The sequence below is a fragment of the Dermacentor variabilis genome, chromosome 11 (genome assembly GCF_050947875.1).
Source record: "Dermacentor variabilis isolate Ectoservices chromosome 11, ASM5094787v1, whole genome shotgun sequence".
Lineage (NCBI taxonomy): Eukaryota > Metazoa > Arthropoda > Arachnida > Ixodida > Ixodidae > Dermacentor > Dermacentor variabilis.
In genome coordinates, this window is record NC_134578.1 from 15,020,450 (window position 1) to 15,035,493 (window position 15,044).

The 15,044-nt window shown below is 49.0% G+C and overlaps 1 protein-coding gene across 1 annotated transcript in view; it reads right to left on the reverse strand.

Moving 5' to 3' along the window:
- Positions 1–2,037: 2,037 nt before the first annotated feature.
- The window catches only part of LOC142564346 (uncharacterized), a 77,932-nt gene continuing 64,925 nt past the window's right edge, over positions 2,038–15,044 (reverse strand). The window contains exons 2-6 of the mRNA XM_075675318.1: positions 13,954–14,191; positions 13,226–13,333; positions 9,941–10,172; positions 7,727–7,955; positions 2,038–6,433 (exon numbers count right to left, since the gene is read on the reverse strand). Of these exons, the coding sequence (XP_075531433.1) occupies positions 5,693–6,433; positions 7,727–7,955; positions 9,941–10,172; positions 13,226–13,333; positions 13,954–14,176 (1,533 nt within the window). The 5' untranslated portion in view covers positions 14,177–14,191 and the 3' untranslated portion in view covers positions 2,038–5,692. The remainder of the gene's footprint in view (positions 6,434–7,726; positions 7,956–9,940; positions 10,173–13,225; positions 13,334–13,953; positions 14,192–15,044) is intronic.

A 15,044-nucleotide genomic window follows, 5' to 3' on the forward strand; every position in this document is an offset into this window, starting at 1 on the left:
GTGTCTACGGGAGCTGCAGACGTGGCCGTTGAACCTGCATGCGAAAGGCGATTAGCACACGGATTAGTCAGTAAAGTTCGTGCTTTTGGCGGAAATGATTCTGTGACTTGCAAATTGATCATTGTTTTTCAGCCAGATATCGGCTTAAAAGTGCAGAAAATCGCAATGATCACGCGTGTACACAGAACCTTATTTAGTTACCTTATGCGCTGAGCAAAACAGGATTGCTTCGAAGTTTAGGCAAAGCGAGATAAAGCGCAGCAAACAAAGTCACACGAACACCCGAAGACAAAAGCATGGACATATCAGACGAATTCATGCACTAACCATCATTCCCATTGTAGCTGAACTATTGCAATGTTCCCTGCAGTAATTGTACTACGAAGCCCTACGGTTATTACGGCCCAGCTTCTTTTGTCTCTTTCCAAATGATGTTTTACAAGGACGGCTGCATGGCCGAGTAAACGGCCGATCCCCGAATGCTATATTTCGGCATGTTGTAGAATTCCGCCATGTTTGACCGTATTTGAGCCAATCACAGAGGCCGTACCTCCACGTGAGCCAATCAGAACTCACAACAGATGGGGTATTCGACAATATGGCGGGCCGATCCTGGTATACAGCGCACGGTGCGTGTCTTCGCAAAGTTCGAAAGTATAACAGAACGACTTTTTGACGAGGGTGAAACCGAACAGACGACGCCCAACACTGTATCTTAACTGCCGGTAATGTTGATTGCGAAGGAAATATATGAATGCACGGGAGGTATGTATTCAATGAAGATGCCTAGTTGTAAGTCAGCGCTTGCTCGTGCCTTTTCGGTTTTGTCCTCGTCCGCATGTCACGCTGCTACAATTTAAAGGGACACTAAAGCGAAACAATAAATCAGTTTAGACTAATGAAGCATTGTTTGAGAACCCTGCAGGCAGTCATTTCTAAAAAATACTTTGATTATTAGATGAGAAAATGAAGGTCCAAGTATCAGTATTTGAATTTCGCGCCGAAACCCAAGCGCCGGTACGTCAGCGTGACGTCAGGAATTCCAAAGTATGTTTTCGCATTTGGGCCTTGTTGGCTAAATAAAGGTTCCCCAAATTTGCCATGTTTAATATTTGGTTCCTTTAGAACACAATGCACTCATTCTGTACCGCTATATATAATTAGTAGGCCCTAGAAGATGCCATGAAAATCCAAGACGTCACAGCCCCCAGGTGCGGGAACTTAAGTAGGCATCGCCACCCGTATTTCGTTCTTGCGCTTTTTCCGGCTTACCAATTAAACGTCTTATCGTTGTAAGAGTGGTGTTTTTGGTGTCGTAGAACGGTAATTTACTGATGCAGAAGAAATCATTTTTTACTTTAGTGTCCCTTTGAGAACCAACTAGCGCAACTTTTGGCATTACTAAATACTCGCGCTAGCGACGCGGCCTAATCGTGGAGGCAGTGCAATGCCACAGAATGCACACCAATAAGTGCCCCCAGCAGCATATTCATGCAGATCTACTGGGAAGCTATCTCCTAACTATTGCAACCACCCTGCGATAGTCTCTGGCCAGTTATTTTAGAAGTAATGTATTAGCGTACGTATATCGATATTTTTTTTCCTTAGGCGTCTCCTAAAGGGACGTTAATGAGGAACAATAAATCAATTTAGACTGATGAACAATATTCTAAAATTTCTTTTCGATAAATTTACGGTAAGAGGCATGATTACTAAAACGAGAAATCAATGACCGAACTTCCGTTTCTTGAATTTTGCGCCGAGCTCACAGCGAACTGGTACGTAAAGATGGCGTCACGAATTTCAATCTGTTTTCGCATTTAAGCGGTTGCGGATCAGCAAAATTGCTTTTTTTTTCAAGCTTGGCGAGTTATATTCTTGCGCTGTTCTGCAATACCGCGTAGTCCTTTTTTTCTACCTATAAAAGAATTACCCAGGCCTGAGAAAACACCATGAAAAATTAATGACGTCACGGCGAGATATAGTGCGGGAACTTCAACGCTGCGTCGCCACCTGTCTCTTGCCTTTTCTTTGCGCTTTTTCTGGCTCACAAGGTTTTTATACTCGCTGTAAGAGTGGCGTTTTGGTATTACAGAAGGGCAAACTGACTACTACATGTCACTCAAAATATTTCTTTCTTCGGTTTCCTTTTAAGGGTCGCAATAATTTTTACGCCCCGAACTGCGTTATGATCACACGCGTCACCATGAGCACATCGCAAAAAAAGAAAGCAATGAAAAAGCTCAGCTAATGCGCTTTCACACCGGCTATTAACGACGGTAATCTTTGGTTGCTGTTAATGACTCAAAGCTTATCGGTATACAAGGGTAGGGCTAGATACGGTCAAGCCTTCGCAGAAGCCTGAAAAGCAAAATTACGAACGTAGATGAATAAAGGATTACTTTAAACAACGCGGCCGTTCAGCATTGCAGGACTGAACGGTACGGCTGGCTGATTAAACACATCGAGCGATTATTTGTTGAGATATTACTTCACAATGGCGCATTTTGGTCGTGACTGAAGCAGTATTAGGGGAGCCTGGACTAATTTGACCATCTGATGACTCACAATGCTCACCGAAACTTTAGCTAAAGGTCTTTTCTTCTTTTATCTTTTTTATTCATTTTAAATACGTATGATATGCGTTATATATGCCCTAGCATAAGATGACCAATAAGACACTGCATTGTCATGCCTGTTTCCTTAAGAAGAGATTCAAAAGAACAAGTATTGTTTTTTTAATGCGTTGTTTTTACAGCTGCTGCTTTCTTTCAGTCTATTGTGAGTGAGTGAGTGAGTTATTTGGACGAAAAGTAAATGTTGGCAACTATTGTGTCACCATCTTCTTCACAACCAATAAGTCATTCGGTGGTGTAAAAATGACATCAGGTGATTAAAAAAATGCTCCCAACACTAACGCATATTTCGCAAACGTGCTTAAATTGTCGACAGAAAGAAATGAAAAAGAGCACCCGCAGAACAGCAGGTTATGCAGTTTCTGCGATTAGACTTAAGTCAATCAATCATATCAATCAAATAATACAAAATGAAAATGAAAACACGAACAAATTTTCATTCTTAATAGGTGGTGCCCAAATCCGATTGTGATTATTATTATTATTATTATTGGCACCATCTTTGAAACGGGGTGAAGAAAAATGGTCCCTTAGCCTGCTTGAGTTATTCAGGTTTTACTGCACCTATCGCCATCTAGCCTTTTGTCTGTGACCTCGATCTCAACAATTCTATTTAAAATTTTTTTAAGATTTTAAATTGTTCCTCGAATGCGAAGCGTTCTTACCGAGAAACCCGTATGGGTTTCCTTTGTAGCTTCGTGCTATATTCGGGTGGATGACAATTTTTTCTTTTCAATTTCCCTTACGTACAGTTGCAATGACTTCGGTTCTGTAACATCCTCTCTGCTTTTTTTCCCATCAACACTCTAAACATGCCTTACCTATCTCGACTGCTTACCAGTTAATCCTTTCATTTTATTCGAATCTCATTGCTTCTGGAAGGTGGAAACTCCCTACGGGCCTCACTGGGCGAATATCTTGGCATTACATCACGATGTGCAGAGTCGCTTCTTGGCTTTCTTTGAAGCGCACACGTGCCTAATCCTGTGGCACAGATATTTTTGTCCTCGCGCAGCCATCTCCGGCATCAAATAGACTGCACTTTACGTTACCATACAGATTAACCCTCCTAACTATCTAACTCGATGGATGGGTGGATGGATGCTATGAGCATCCCCTCTGAAGCAGGGCGGTGGGTTGCGCCAGCTATCTCTTTTTCTTATTTTGCCTAACATCTTACCTATCTTATTTTTTTACAGACAAAAAGTTCCCCGCATTAAACATTTCAAACAGTTATTGGGAACTTTGTTCTTGTACGCCTTCGTTGCTTGTGGTCTCCATACTTTTCTGTCAACAAACCTTCAATCGCATCTTACTGATCTTACGCCCCAGTGGTGGCGCCCCCTGGATGTTTTTGCTGGTTGCATGCGGCGGCAACGATTCCGGGAGCCGGAGATACGTCATAGATGTCGAATTTTTGACACCACCTTTGCCCTCTCCTTTTAACTTGTTTCATTCTAGAGAACAGAAACAATGCCAAAAATGCTGGCAGAATCGAGGGTTACGTGTGCAGGTATAATAGTATCGTCTTGCTTTAAATTTAGATTCCAAATGAATAAAAACTAGTACTCTTATAGAATACGAATGATGATGATGATGATGATGATGATGATTGTTAATGGCATGCCCTTTAAATCGAGCTCGTGACAAATAATCACCAAGCCTGTACGCATGAGCCACTTATATGGCATCACATCGTAACCTAGCTAGCATTGTATCTCTGCTTCAACTAATAAGTAAGATTTCCTAGGTATGTCTGTGACGATCTCGTCCCAAACTCTTGCCTTAGTTTCCACCAATATACCAATGGTATCTTGCGGATCTCCGCCACTGACTAGTTATCGCTTCTTGTGAGATTTGAACCTGAGCGCTTATGGAAGGTGGACATAACTACGGTACTGGCTGGATGGATATCAGCGCATTTCAGTACAACGTACTGAGTCGTCTCCGCAGTTTTTCTGCAATGGACGCATATCTTATCATGTTGCTAATATTTGCTCAGAATCGAGCTCGCGGGCGTCGGTAAGCAAGGCACTATACCCATGGTGTCATCGTTAAAATTTGGTCACCATTTGTCGCGCCACCTGCCGGCAAAAAAGGGTAAACTAAAGGCGTGCAATACGGTTGGCGTGCCCGAGTGGCTCAGTCCGACAGTTCCGTATTGCGTAGAGTGCGCTCATGTGTTGGCTGGCGCTTGAAAACTCGTCACAGAAGAAGGCGAGATTATTACGAGAGAGTTTTCCGACCTGTGTGCTAATTAGATGGCACAGCACCGCGGAACGTGTAAATGCAGACTACGTAAAGTTACATGAACGCGATCGAGTCGGGTTGAGTCGGCTTCTCGGGACGAAATATGGTGGTCCGGTTCGCGTAAACGCTAGCGGGTCGGGCCGACCTATCGTCCGGGCGAGTTTGGCCTGCCTGCGTGAAAGCGGTGGGTTGACTCACCTAACTCGCCTGGAAAAATGCACATGCGGCAGAATGCACATGTAAACGTGGTCGGGTCGGGATAGGTCAGTTCGGCTTCTGACCGGACCCGCTCGCGTCTAGTTCACGTCGTGAAGCAGCACGCAGCGTACACAGCGTGAGTGTAGGGGTCGTGCTGTCTCGAAGGTTTCGTGGTTTCACAACACTGTTATACAATGCAGCACACACGCTCACAGGTACACATTGTCCTTGAAAATGCCTGCATGGTTGCAAACTCCAAGTGCAAAGCCGAAGGTGCCTTAAGTTTACCTTTGTAAATAATGGGGCGAGAGAGAAAATTTGCTACTTCGTGCTGACATCGTATGGATGGCCTGTTAAACAGCGCGCACTTACTCATACCATGCTGAACGTCGTAGCCGAATGTTGCACAGCAACTTGCGGCGTTCTAGCAAGTGCAAAACCTTTTCGTCGAAACTTCGTAGAAGGAACTGTTGGGAAAAGTCATGAGACCATCATCACCTCCCACGAGAATCCTCAAGGGGTGTCATGAACTGCACACGATTATCCCACAGCCAGCGCTGACCACAGCGAAGTCACACAACCCGAATGAATTAATTTCCTCCCCCATTCTACCACAGTTTCCGCCTGACCGTGCTCTTGGGTTTAGGCGGGGCCACGTCGTCGGCACACTGTAGGTTGCGCAGCATCTCGTCCAAAGCCAGGTACTCCTTGGCCAGCGAACGCTCTCCTCCGTCGTCCTGCTCTACTTTAGGAGGCTCCCTGTGGGCGGCTTGCGCAATGACGTCGTCCAGGACGCAGTCTTCGAACCAGACCCGGCGCATCGTCGACGACCTCGACGACCTCGGCCGCTGGTCGGAAGAGTAGTAATCCACCTCGTCCGAGCCGCTACCGGCGTTGGTCGATGAGGAGGACTCTTCTTCGATCGAGTACGACAGGTCCGTCTCGCCCAGCCCGTTCGTGGAGGAACCGTTCGTGGAGCCCTGGCCTGAGCGGTGCGAGCGAGAGCTGTGGGAACGCGCCTCCTCGTCGCGGCGACGGCTGGAGCCCACGAGGTTCTCGTAGATGGGAGTCATGGTGGAACACTTGCCTCTGTGCTGGTGGTGGTTGCCGGCCGGCAGCGTGATCACGTTGACGTTGTCGACGTAGCACTTGGACGCGTCTTGAGGAACGACCTCGACGGCAGTGAGCGGTTGCATCGACCGCTGGGACGAGGCGCCCGCCGGTCCCGCGGGGCAGCGCGTCGTGGCGGCGGTGCGCGGTCTCGGGTTATCGTCCGAGCTGGTCGACTCCGAGGTGCTCGACAGGTCCGAGGTGCTCCCGGTGCTGCTCGTGGTGACAGCGTCCTGCACCTGCGGCGAGGGCACAAGATGTTTGACCGCAATGCTATACGCAAAGGCACGGGGCCATACTAACGCGATCAGCATTCTTCACCTACTTCAACGTCTGTCTGTATGTCTGTTCGTCTGTCTGTCTGTTCGTCTGTATGTCTGTTCGTCTGCATGTCTGTCTGTGCGTCTGTTCATGCCTCTCTCCCCGGTGACTCAACGTGCACACTAAATTGGGCGACTAGGTATGTGCTCGTTGCTCTCCCTGCAGCCGAGCAGACAATACGAACCGCCGGGTATTTGCCCGAATAAACAACTTAATTGCTGCTGACTGATGCCTGACCTATAGCTAAAGCAACTCGGGTCACGGGCAGGTGCAACTGCGTATCTGCGCGAACGGACAATTCGCACACCGCAGTATACATAACACGAGCATGATCCTTAACATCTCCACCAATAATGAATTGTCCAACACCAAATTATATGTGCACCACCACTTGAATGCCAATCGCGTTAACGCAGACACTCGTCCCCCAAAGGACGCGTTCTGCCCGATATTTCTGGACACTGTATAATTCTGCAGCGTTATCGAATTCGCTTAAGAATGTGTAGAGATCGAAGTAATTGATAATGCGCATTGCAAGTAATAGCGCAAAGGAAATACGGACAGAGGGCGCTCACGCATGTGCAGAGCCCTCCCTCTCTCCGAGTTTTATTTGTCGAATACGCCATGAACGTTACTTCTGATTGACTCACGGGACGGCTACGCCCTCTCCGATTGACAAACATCAACAGGGCGGAAACAGACGGCGTCCAGGGTATCGCACCGGAACTGCGTTTTGGTGTTCACTATATGGAGTGTTTCGTTATAGCTGCATAAAATTTTAAAAAGAAATGCCTTTGGTAAATATCACGATTCTAGCCCTTGATATAACTCACTTGGTGAGGCGGCCATTGCTTCTTCCAGAAATTAAAATGCTTGATTGAGTCAGCATAATTACGCTAATCATTATTTCAATTATTTACTTTACAGCCCATATTTCAATCTACGAACTGCAGCTGCTTGCAAGGCATATAGACTCGGAACGAATTTTGGGGATGGCACAGGCGGCGATTACGTAACTATACATTTGATCCCTTCCCTTAGCGTAGGGTATAGCCAACCAGACTCTTGACTGGTTAACATCCCTGCCTTCCTATGTTCCTCTATCTCCCTTGATAGACAACTTGGCAGTGAGCAGACATTGGTAACGAACAAGTACGCAGTGCTATAGGGCACCGAGGCGCACCATAACACATAAACACACATATCCGCACCTGCTTCCACCAATCGGACTGGCCGTGCAACACCGGACTGAGCAGCATAAACTCCCCTCCGCGGGCGTAACTCTCCAGCCCAAGGTGGCGGGCGTTGTAGACGGACAGGTAGCCGGACATGCGGTTTGACCGGAACCGCTGCACGAAGTCCAGCAGCCGGAGGGCGTTGTCCGGCGTCACAGTGCGGCACTCGATTAGCAGCACGTACGAGAAGGTGCTGAAGTCGGCCCTGCACGGTTCACCGTCGCCCTTCAGAGTCCACGTAAGGGGGTGACAGCGATTCATCGCGCGACCAATGGTAAGAACTGTTGAAACACATCGTTAGATTGGTATCGCCGCCGTTAAGTGCGCTTTCGTCTCGCGACTCCCGTTTAACCCTTTCAGTGTCATCGACGTACACCGGTACGTTTCTGCGTTTCTGTCCCTTCACGTCAATGACGTACCCGTATACGTTCTCCACTCTATCGCCGCGGATACCAAGTGCATTATTCATTAACCATGTCATTTTTCCCGTCTGCACAACCAAAAATAAATCATTGTGTTCGTTTTATATTACCCAAGAAAAAAAACCCCGACGCTTGGGTTAACGTCACCTTCCAAAAAATCCGGCGCTCAAAGGGTTAAAAGGCTGTTTCAAGGTAGGATATTTTAAGCAGGTGTAGTGAGTGCGGGAAACATGTGTTCGTCTGCTCACGCTAAACGAACTTGTAACGTCGCATCAATGCCAGAGAAACGTGCCGTGGAGCTCGAAGCCTGCACCCCTGGTCGCTAAAGGTGAAGACATGCTGTGGAGTCATCCGTGTTGGAGAGAGATATGATGGGAGAGGGCCCTATTTCTGCTTCCTTGCATAGGGAACACGGCTCAGCACCTTCCCTGTTGGATCTATAAAATACACAGCAGTCATTCCCATCGCGCGCTGCTACCTCAATTTTACATTTAATTGTGACAGATAAGTGTGACGGTAAATGCACTACTGTGCCTTTTGCGGTCGACTGGTTTAAGTCAACGTCCCTGACAGCTGTATGTTCCTTGAGCAGGCTCGTACATTTCCTGTCGTTCTCCCTCTCTCACCCATTTCGCCCATATCTCGTTCTCCCTCCCTAATGTAAATCAGTAAACGATAATTTTTTTTGCCTTCCTTTATTATTTAGAGCGCAGTGCTTAGACGCACGTTCCTGTGTTGAGCGTCGGTTAGCCTCAGCGTCCTGGGGCGTAACCGGGCGAAGGAGTAAAGCGAAGGATGACAGAGAACGCGGAGCGCAGCTGCAGATGAAAGACGGCGAGAGCGAAGAGAGCGCGAGGGGGAAAGAGGAGGTGGGGGTGCAGCGGAAGCATGAGGAGGAAAGCGGAGGAAGTCACCTTGAAGCACCGCCAGATGGCGCTCACGTCCTCGCATCCGCAGCAGCGGCGGCACCGACCACGCGGGGGAAAGAAAAAAAGAGACCCAGAAAGCTCGGCTTCACGCATAGCATTCGCCACAAGCGTTTCCCCGTAAATAATACGGTTGAATAAGTTGCAGTTGCCGGGAAGCGGCAACTGTGTGATCGGTCTGCATATAGCGGCCGGCGTTGTGGTTCCGCCAGTCGGCACGGTGATCAGTGCGGTGATCGGTGCGGTGCCTCAACATATTGCGAAATGAAAACACGTGTAGAGCTGTGCTCAAATTTCGCATAAGGGAGGCGTAATCATCGGTGGTATTTTTTTCCTTTTTCCTTACAATTTGGCGCCACAATTGAGTTTCACCGCCCCCTATCACGTTGTGCAACGTGAGGAACAAATGTCACAATATGTCAACATGTTGAGTAGCTGCGGAATTTCGCAACCTATAAGGTCACCTAAGAATTCCATGTCCCAGTGGCTTGGCCTGTCAACATCACGGAGCCTTGGGCTCAGTAAAGCACTGGCACTACCTGTAACGCAGCATACCGGACAGCCTGAATTTCGCACTTTCCATATGCGCGATTCATAAAACTTCGATGTCTTTTTAGGCTTAAGTGGCCATTGACTTCGTGTAAGCACTCTTCGCAAAAGCTGCTAAGCCTAAAACCTATCACGTCCATGCGCCAACTACGGCTCGAGTGCCGTATACTAGAATAACCAATGCCCTGCTACATTAACCAATCGACTTCTTCGCGGCGGACGACAGTCAATTTCCCCAAGCAAGTGATATGTCGTCCATGGCCGACGTCAACGACCGCGCCACTTCTGCTTACATCGGTTGGGACCTGCGGTAGAGCGAGAACCGGTGGAGGCCGAATTCGTGCGCCAGGTTGATGTAGATGGCGCGGGCGCCCGTCCAGTCCTTCCAGCTGTTCTCCATGACGTCCCGGAACGTCTCGTCGAGAACCTTGAAGCCGGCCACGATGTACGCCGTGCGACGATCGTCGGGGCTGGCGTACGCGCTGCGACCGTACGGGAGGTGCTGCCGGATCTCCTCGTAGATGCCTGCGCATTAGACGAGATTTTTTTTATTTGTTAGGAAATATATAGGCAACACATATTCTTTCCCCTGTCCAGAGGTGGTTGCAATGGCCTCCTGATGGATCCTGACCCACTTAATACATAGATTAGACAACTACACTGAGAGATTAGATAGACAGATATATCAGACAGACAGATATATCAGACAGACAGATATATCAGACAGACAGATAGATCAGACAGACAGATAGATCAGACAGACAGACAGACAGACAGACAGACAGACAGACAGACAGACAGACAGACAGACAGACAGACAGACAGACAGACAGACAGGCTTTTTTCAGTCTTTCACACTTTTTTCACAGTTTCAAGTCTTTTTCGCCTTCACGCCCGGTCTTCTCGCGCTGTTCCGCGAATGAGTCAACACCAACTCGCCATACTTCTAATACTGCCGCATAAAAATAGGCAGAGCTATAATGAATGCACACTCGAAATAAGAGCTTCATAGACGACGCGGCGACAGGAAAAGGACACAGTACGAGCACATGTCCAATGAGTGACCTTTTATAAGGCTCAACACACATGCTGGAAAACACCACCTGCGCGCGCATTCCATTATAGGAGACATCGAGTAATAAATCAGCGAGCAGCTGTTACTGACAGTCACTTTGTTCCCTGTGTCGCTGGCGTCGTTTGCCAGATCCCATCTCTGATGCGGGGAAAGTCTACGTACAGGGCAGTATTGGCAACTGCGTAAATGAACGGTTTGTCAGCACGTTGTTGCGCCTGTGGTTGCAAACCTTTAAAGGGGTCCTGACCCACGACCCCGCGGGCTTGGTGAAATAACATAGTCCGCGGGTAGCATACGCTGTTGTGAACATGTCAGCCAAGTTCTGCTGTCGTACGCGGTCCGTGGAGCTCGCAAGCGGAGCGCGAAGTCACCTTTCTCTCAAACGCTCTCGTTTCAAATAACCCATGATCCTCGCTCTTTTCTGTGTGCTCTATTTCGTCATAAAGCACACTCCAATACGAGGCTGCTATTGGTCGCTGCGCTCGGCTACACCGCGGCCGCCGCGAGGCGCCGCCACGAGTCGAGTGGCTAAGCGCACTGCGGCTCTCTGAGGACAGCCGCGTTTGGCTTACGTTTAGCGCGGCTTCGGCACAAAATCGGAAACTTGAACTGCGCGCCACGGTGACGTCGCCGTCGTAGCCTGCGCAGTGCAAGGCATTGGAGGAGGAAGGGGAGCACAGCTGAGGCCGTGTTTGATTGCCGATAACTCCGCTTCTGCTGAACGCATTGGAGTACTTTTTGCGGCAAAGTTGTTCTGAAATAGCCTGCCTTCACTTCAAATGTCTTTCTCCACTTCGATAAAAAGTGGTTCATGGCCCCTTTAAGTCAATCGAACTGAAGCTATAGTCAAGCGCCCAGATGCGAAAGGGCGTTGTTCTCGAATAGTTTCTCTAAGTATATATTAGCAGGAAGGATGTTAAGATGAAGCATAATAATACTGTATCTGAACCTCCTATCTCTTTGATATTGATTGAAGCACGGCTGCCTACTGATTTGGAATGTACGTGCAAGTGGTGTTATCAGTTCTGTGCGTCGCTTTTATCAAACTTCACTCGTGTCCTTCGCTTCTTGGCATCGTCGTTTTCCGTGCTGATTTCAGGTATAGTTATAATAGATTCCAGTCTCTTTTTCCTTGCTTGACGTGAACTACAAGTGCACACATACATAGCAGGCAGCTACACATGCTGACCGCAAAAGCTTTTGGCCTACGGAAATCGGGAAAATAGCTATTAAATAATAATTTAAAAAATTGGAGGACGCTTAAGCTTCGCCTGTGGAACGCGACAGCGTTCCCGTCGACCCGCCAACGGGTGTAAGACAATGGGCTACGGCGCAGCGACTACGCGCCCCGCGTCGGACGCGGTGAGCGTCGAGCAACGCAGCGTTCGGCGCGACAACGAAACGTGCGCCTGAGCAAGCGACGCACGCCTGAGCCTTAGAAACAGCTCGTTTCTAAGGCAACACCGCGTTCACTAGAGGCGCTTTTGTACCGCTTTGAAGCATCGAACTCGTGGCTCATTGGTAACGTCTCCGTCTCGCACTCCGGAGACCCTGGTTTGATTCCCAACCAGCCCATCTTGGAAGTTGCTTTTTTATTTATGAAGTGCCTTATCGTGATTTATCGCTCACGGCCAACGCCGCGGACGCCGACACCGACGACACCGGCTTTTCTGCGACACGAGCTCCTTAACGCTATCGCGTTAAAAACTAAAGAACATTGCACGCTCAATTGCAGTCGAATCTGAAACTTTCGCGGTAACTTTGGCAGGGCGAAAGTTCGCCGCGTCTGCTCTCCTCGAAAGTGACTGTCACGAGTGCACCCGCAAATATCCGTTTATACGCCACCCGCAGCAGCCACTGCGTCCACAAAAGTAGCTCTTTCATGAATTCTGTCTCCAAAGGTTTGCCTATCGGCAACGAGGCTGAAGTGCAACAGGCAACACACGTACACTGGGAGTGTCCCTGAGCCTTATAAGCTATCCTCATATCAGGGAGCTTTAGAAACAGGGGACCCAAAGTTAGGGGTCACCATACCGCCAGTTCGCACAAAAGAACAAAACAGGGGGGGGGGGCTTGCTAGGCTAATCCACACGGGTACGTACGCTGTTTCTGAAGCACTTTATTTCGCCCACCAGCAACGCACATCCAATCCATCCCTTATATTGGGGTGAGCTGGGCCGTACCACACGAATGCCTGCGCCAGACACTCTTGGCGCTCCGCGATCGGCTCCGGCAGCGTGCCGCTGGAGCTGATCGCGGAGGCCACGCTTCATCAAAGGGCGCGCGGGCAGACAGTGTGCACCGAGGTATCAACCTTCCTGGCTCGCCCTCGCACACGATGCAGATCACATGACCTCCAACTACCGGCGAGCGGGCAGCGCATGCGCCGTCGCACCCGAGACAACATTCGCGGTGGCGGCGCTGACGGCGCAAACACGCCTAAAGTATTAATTAATAAACACGTTCATCGTACGATCGAGACCACCCGCATGAGCGGTCGTACCCTGATGCAGCGCGTAGTCGGGTCCCAGCCGGTCGTGTCCAAGCAGCCGATCCTCCATGGGCACAAACGGTCCCGGCAACTCGTACAGGTGGATCACCGGGTACATCACTGCACATGAAGATCATGGGCGGAGACGGAAATATACCTTCAACCGCTTATCTCTGCGCCGAGTACAACTGAGCAAAGCTATGAACTACGTCGGGACACGCCAGACGAGCACTACAAGGCGCAAAAGTACAAAATATTTACTTTCATTGACACGTCGCTCGTATTTGTGCTGTGGCCTAGAGAGCATGTGCTGATACCCACAGGTTAGAAAAGTCTAAGAACCAAAACGAAGACAACCAATCCCGGCTTCTCTTCCTTTTTTTTGGTTGTCTTTGTTTTAGACTTTTCGAATCAAGGCGTCTGCACATGCTCTCTTGGCCGCAACCCATATATGCGGGCAAACGTGTCGGTGTTACCTTTCGAAAAAAATTCCGCGTGTCCCATATGCCCTGTATCCATAAATCGGTATATTTAGCGTTCTGTCCTCCCTGTCTGTTGTGTCCTCGCGGTCACTATAGAGTTACTCTGTTTTTACTGAGCGCGCCACAAGACAAACGAAGACCAACTATAGTATTCCCATCTTCTTTTTTGTCACTTTTGCTCGACGTACATCCGAGATCTCCGTACCCATCGCAACTTACAAAACGGCGCAACAACGAGAACGCCGAGCAGCCGCCCACCTCCTTTCTCCATGGTCTGCAGGAGCTCCCCGCTTCCGGCGAAGTGCCGGTCGGCGAGCAGGGCTTGGGCGAGCATGCGCTTCTGCTCGCCGTACGGCACGCGCAGGGTGCGCGCGTGGTTGAGCAGCGAGATGACGGCGCTGCTCTGGCTGTCCGGCGAAGGACGACCCAGGGAGCCGAAGGAGTCGCCATTCCGCGACGACGACGAGGAGCGATGCGACATCCCGGCGACCTCCTCCTGCAAGGACCGCGCGTGGCGGTAGTAGTAGTAGCAGTAGGTGACTCTGGATTGAGAAAACAGAAAACGTAAGTGCAGTACCGTAACTCAGTAAAATAGAAAGTTGGGCTAGTTGGTGAGTAATCTTCGTACCTTACTGGTGAACCAGCGCACTGACACGGACACAGTGAAGACACTCTGCTCAAGTGATTTGTGCACTGTGCTTTCGAGTGTCGTCTTTTCTTCTGTGTCTTCACTGTGTCCGTGTCAGTGCGCTGCTTCACCGGTAAGGTACGATGAGTACCGTAACTGTCTCTCGCTTAGGAGGTCACCTCAAAAGTCCACTATAGGTTGAGGATTGGGCCAGTTGGTATTGCATTCTAAAACTGGAAGCCAGCGCTCTGTTCCGTTATCTGGCCGGTTCGGCTTGTTTCTTCCTTTCTCTGTTGCGCTGTACCAGTTTTAGAACACCGCAACAGTACAGCACGAGGAAGGGGAATGGGGGAAAAGAGTGAAACGAATGTAAGGAAGGAGGAAGTCGAGCGTAAGGGCCGTGAAAAAGTAGAAAACGATACGTGATGTATATCGTTGGCGTGGATCATTCCCAAATGTTGACGCCCTTTAAAAACAAAAACACTCGAAATCTTTCGCATTCACAAACGAGCGATCGACGCGGAGCTCTTACTCGACCACATGGATTAGATACAATGAACGACTACATTTAAACATTTCTTTTTTTTTTTTACAAGCACCAATGCTGATTGGAATACCTTGGATCTATCCTTGCGTCACACACCTTCGTGATTATTGCACTAGCGCTTTTGCACTTTTTCTGCTCAAGTGATTTGAGCACTGTGCTTTCGAAAATTTTCCC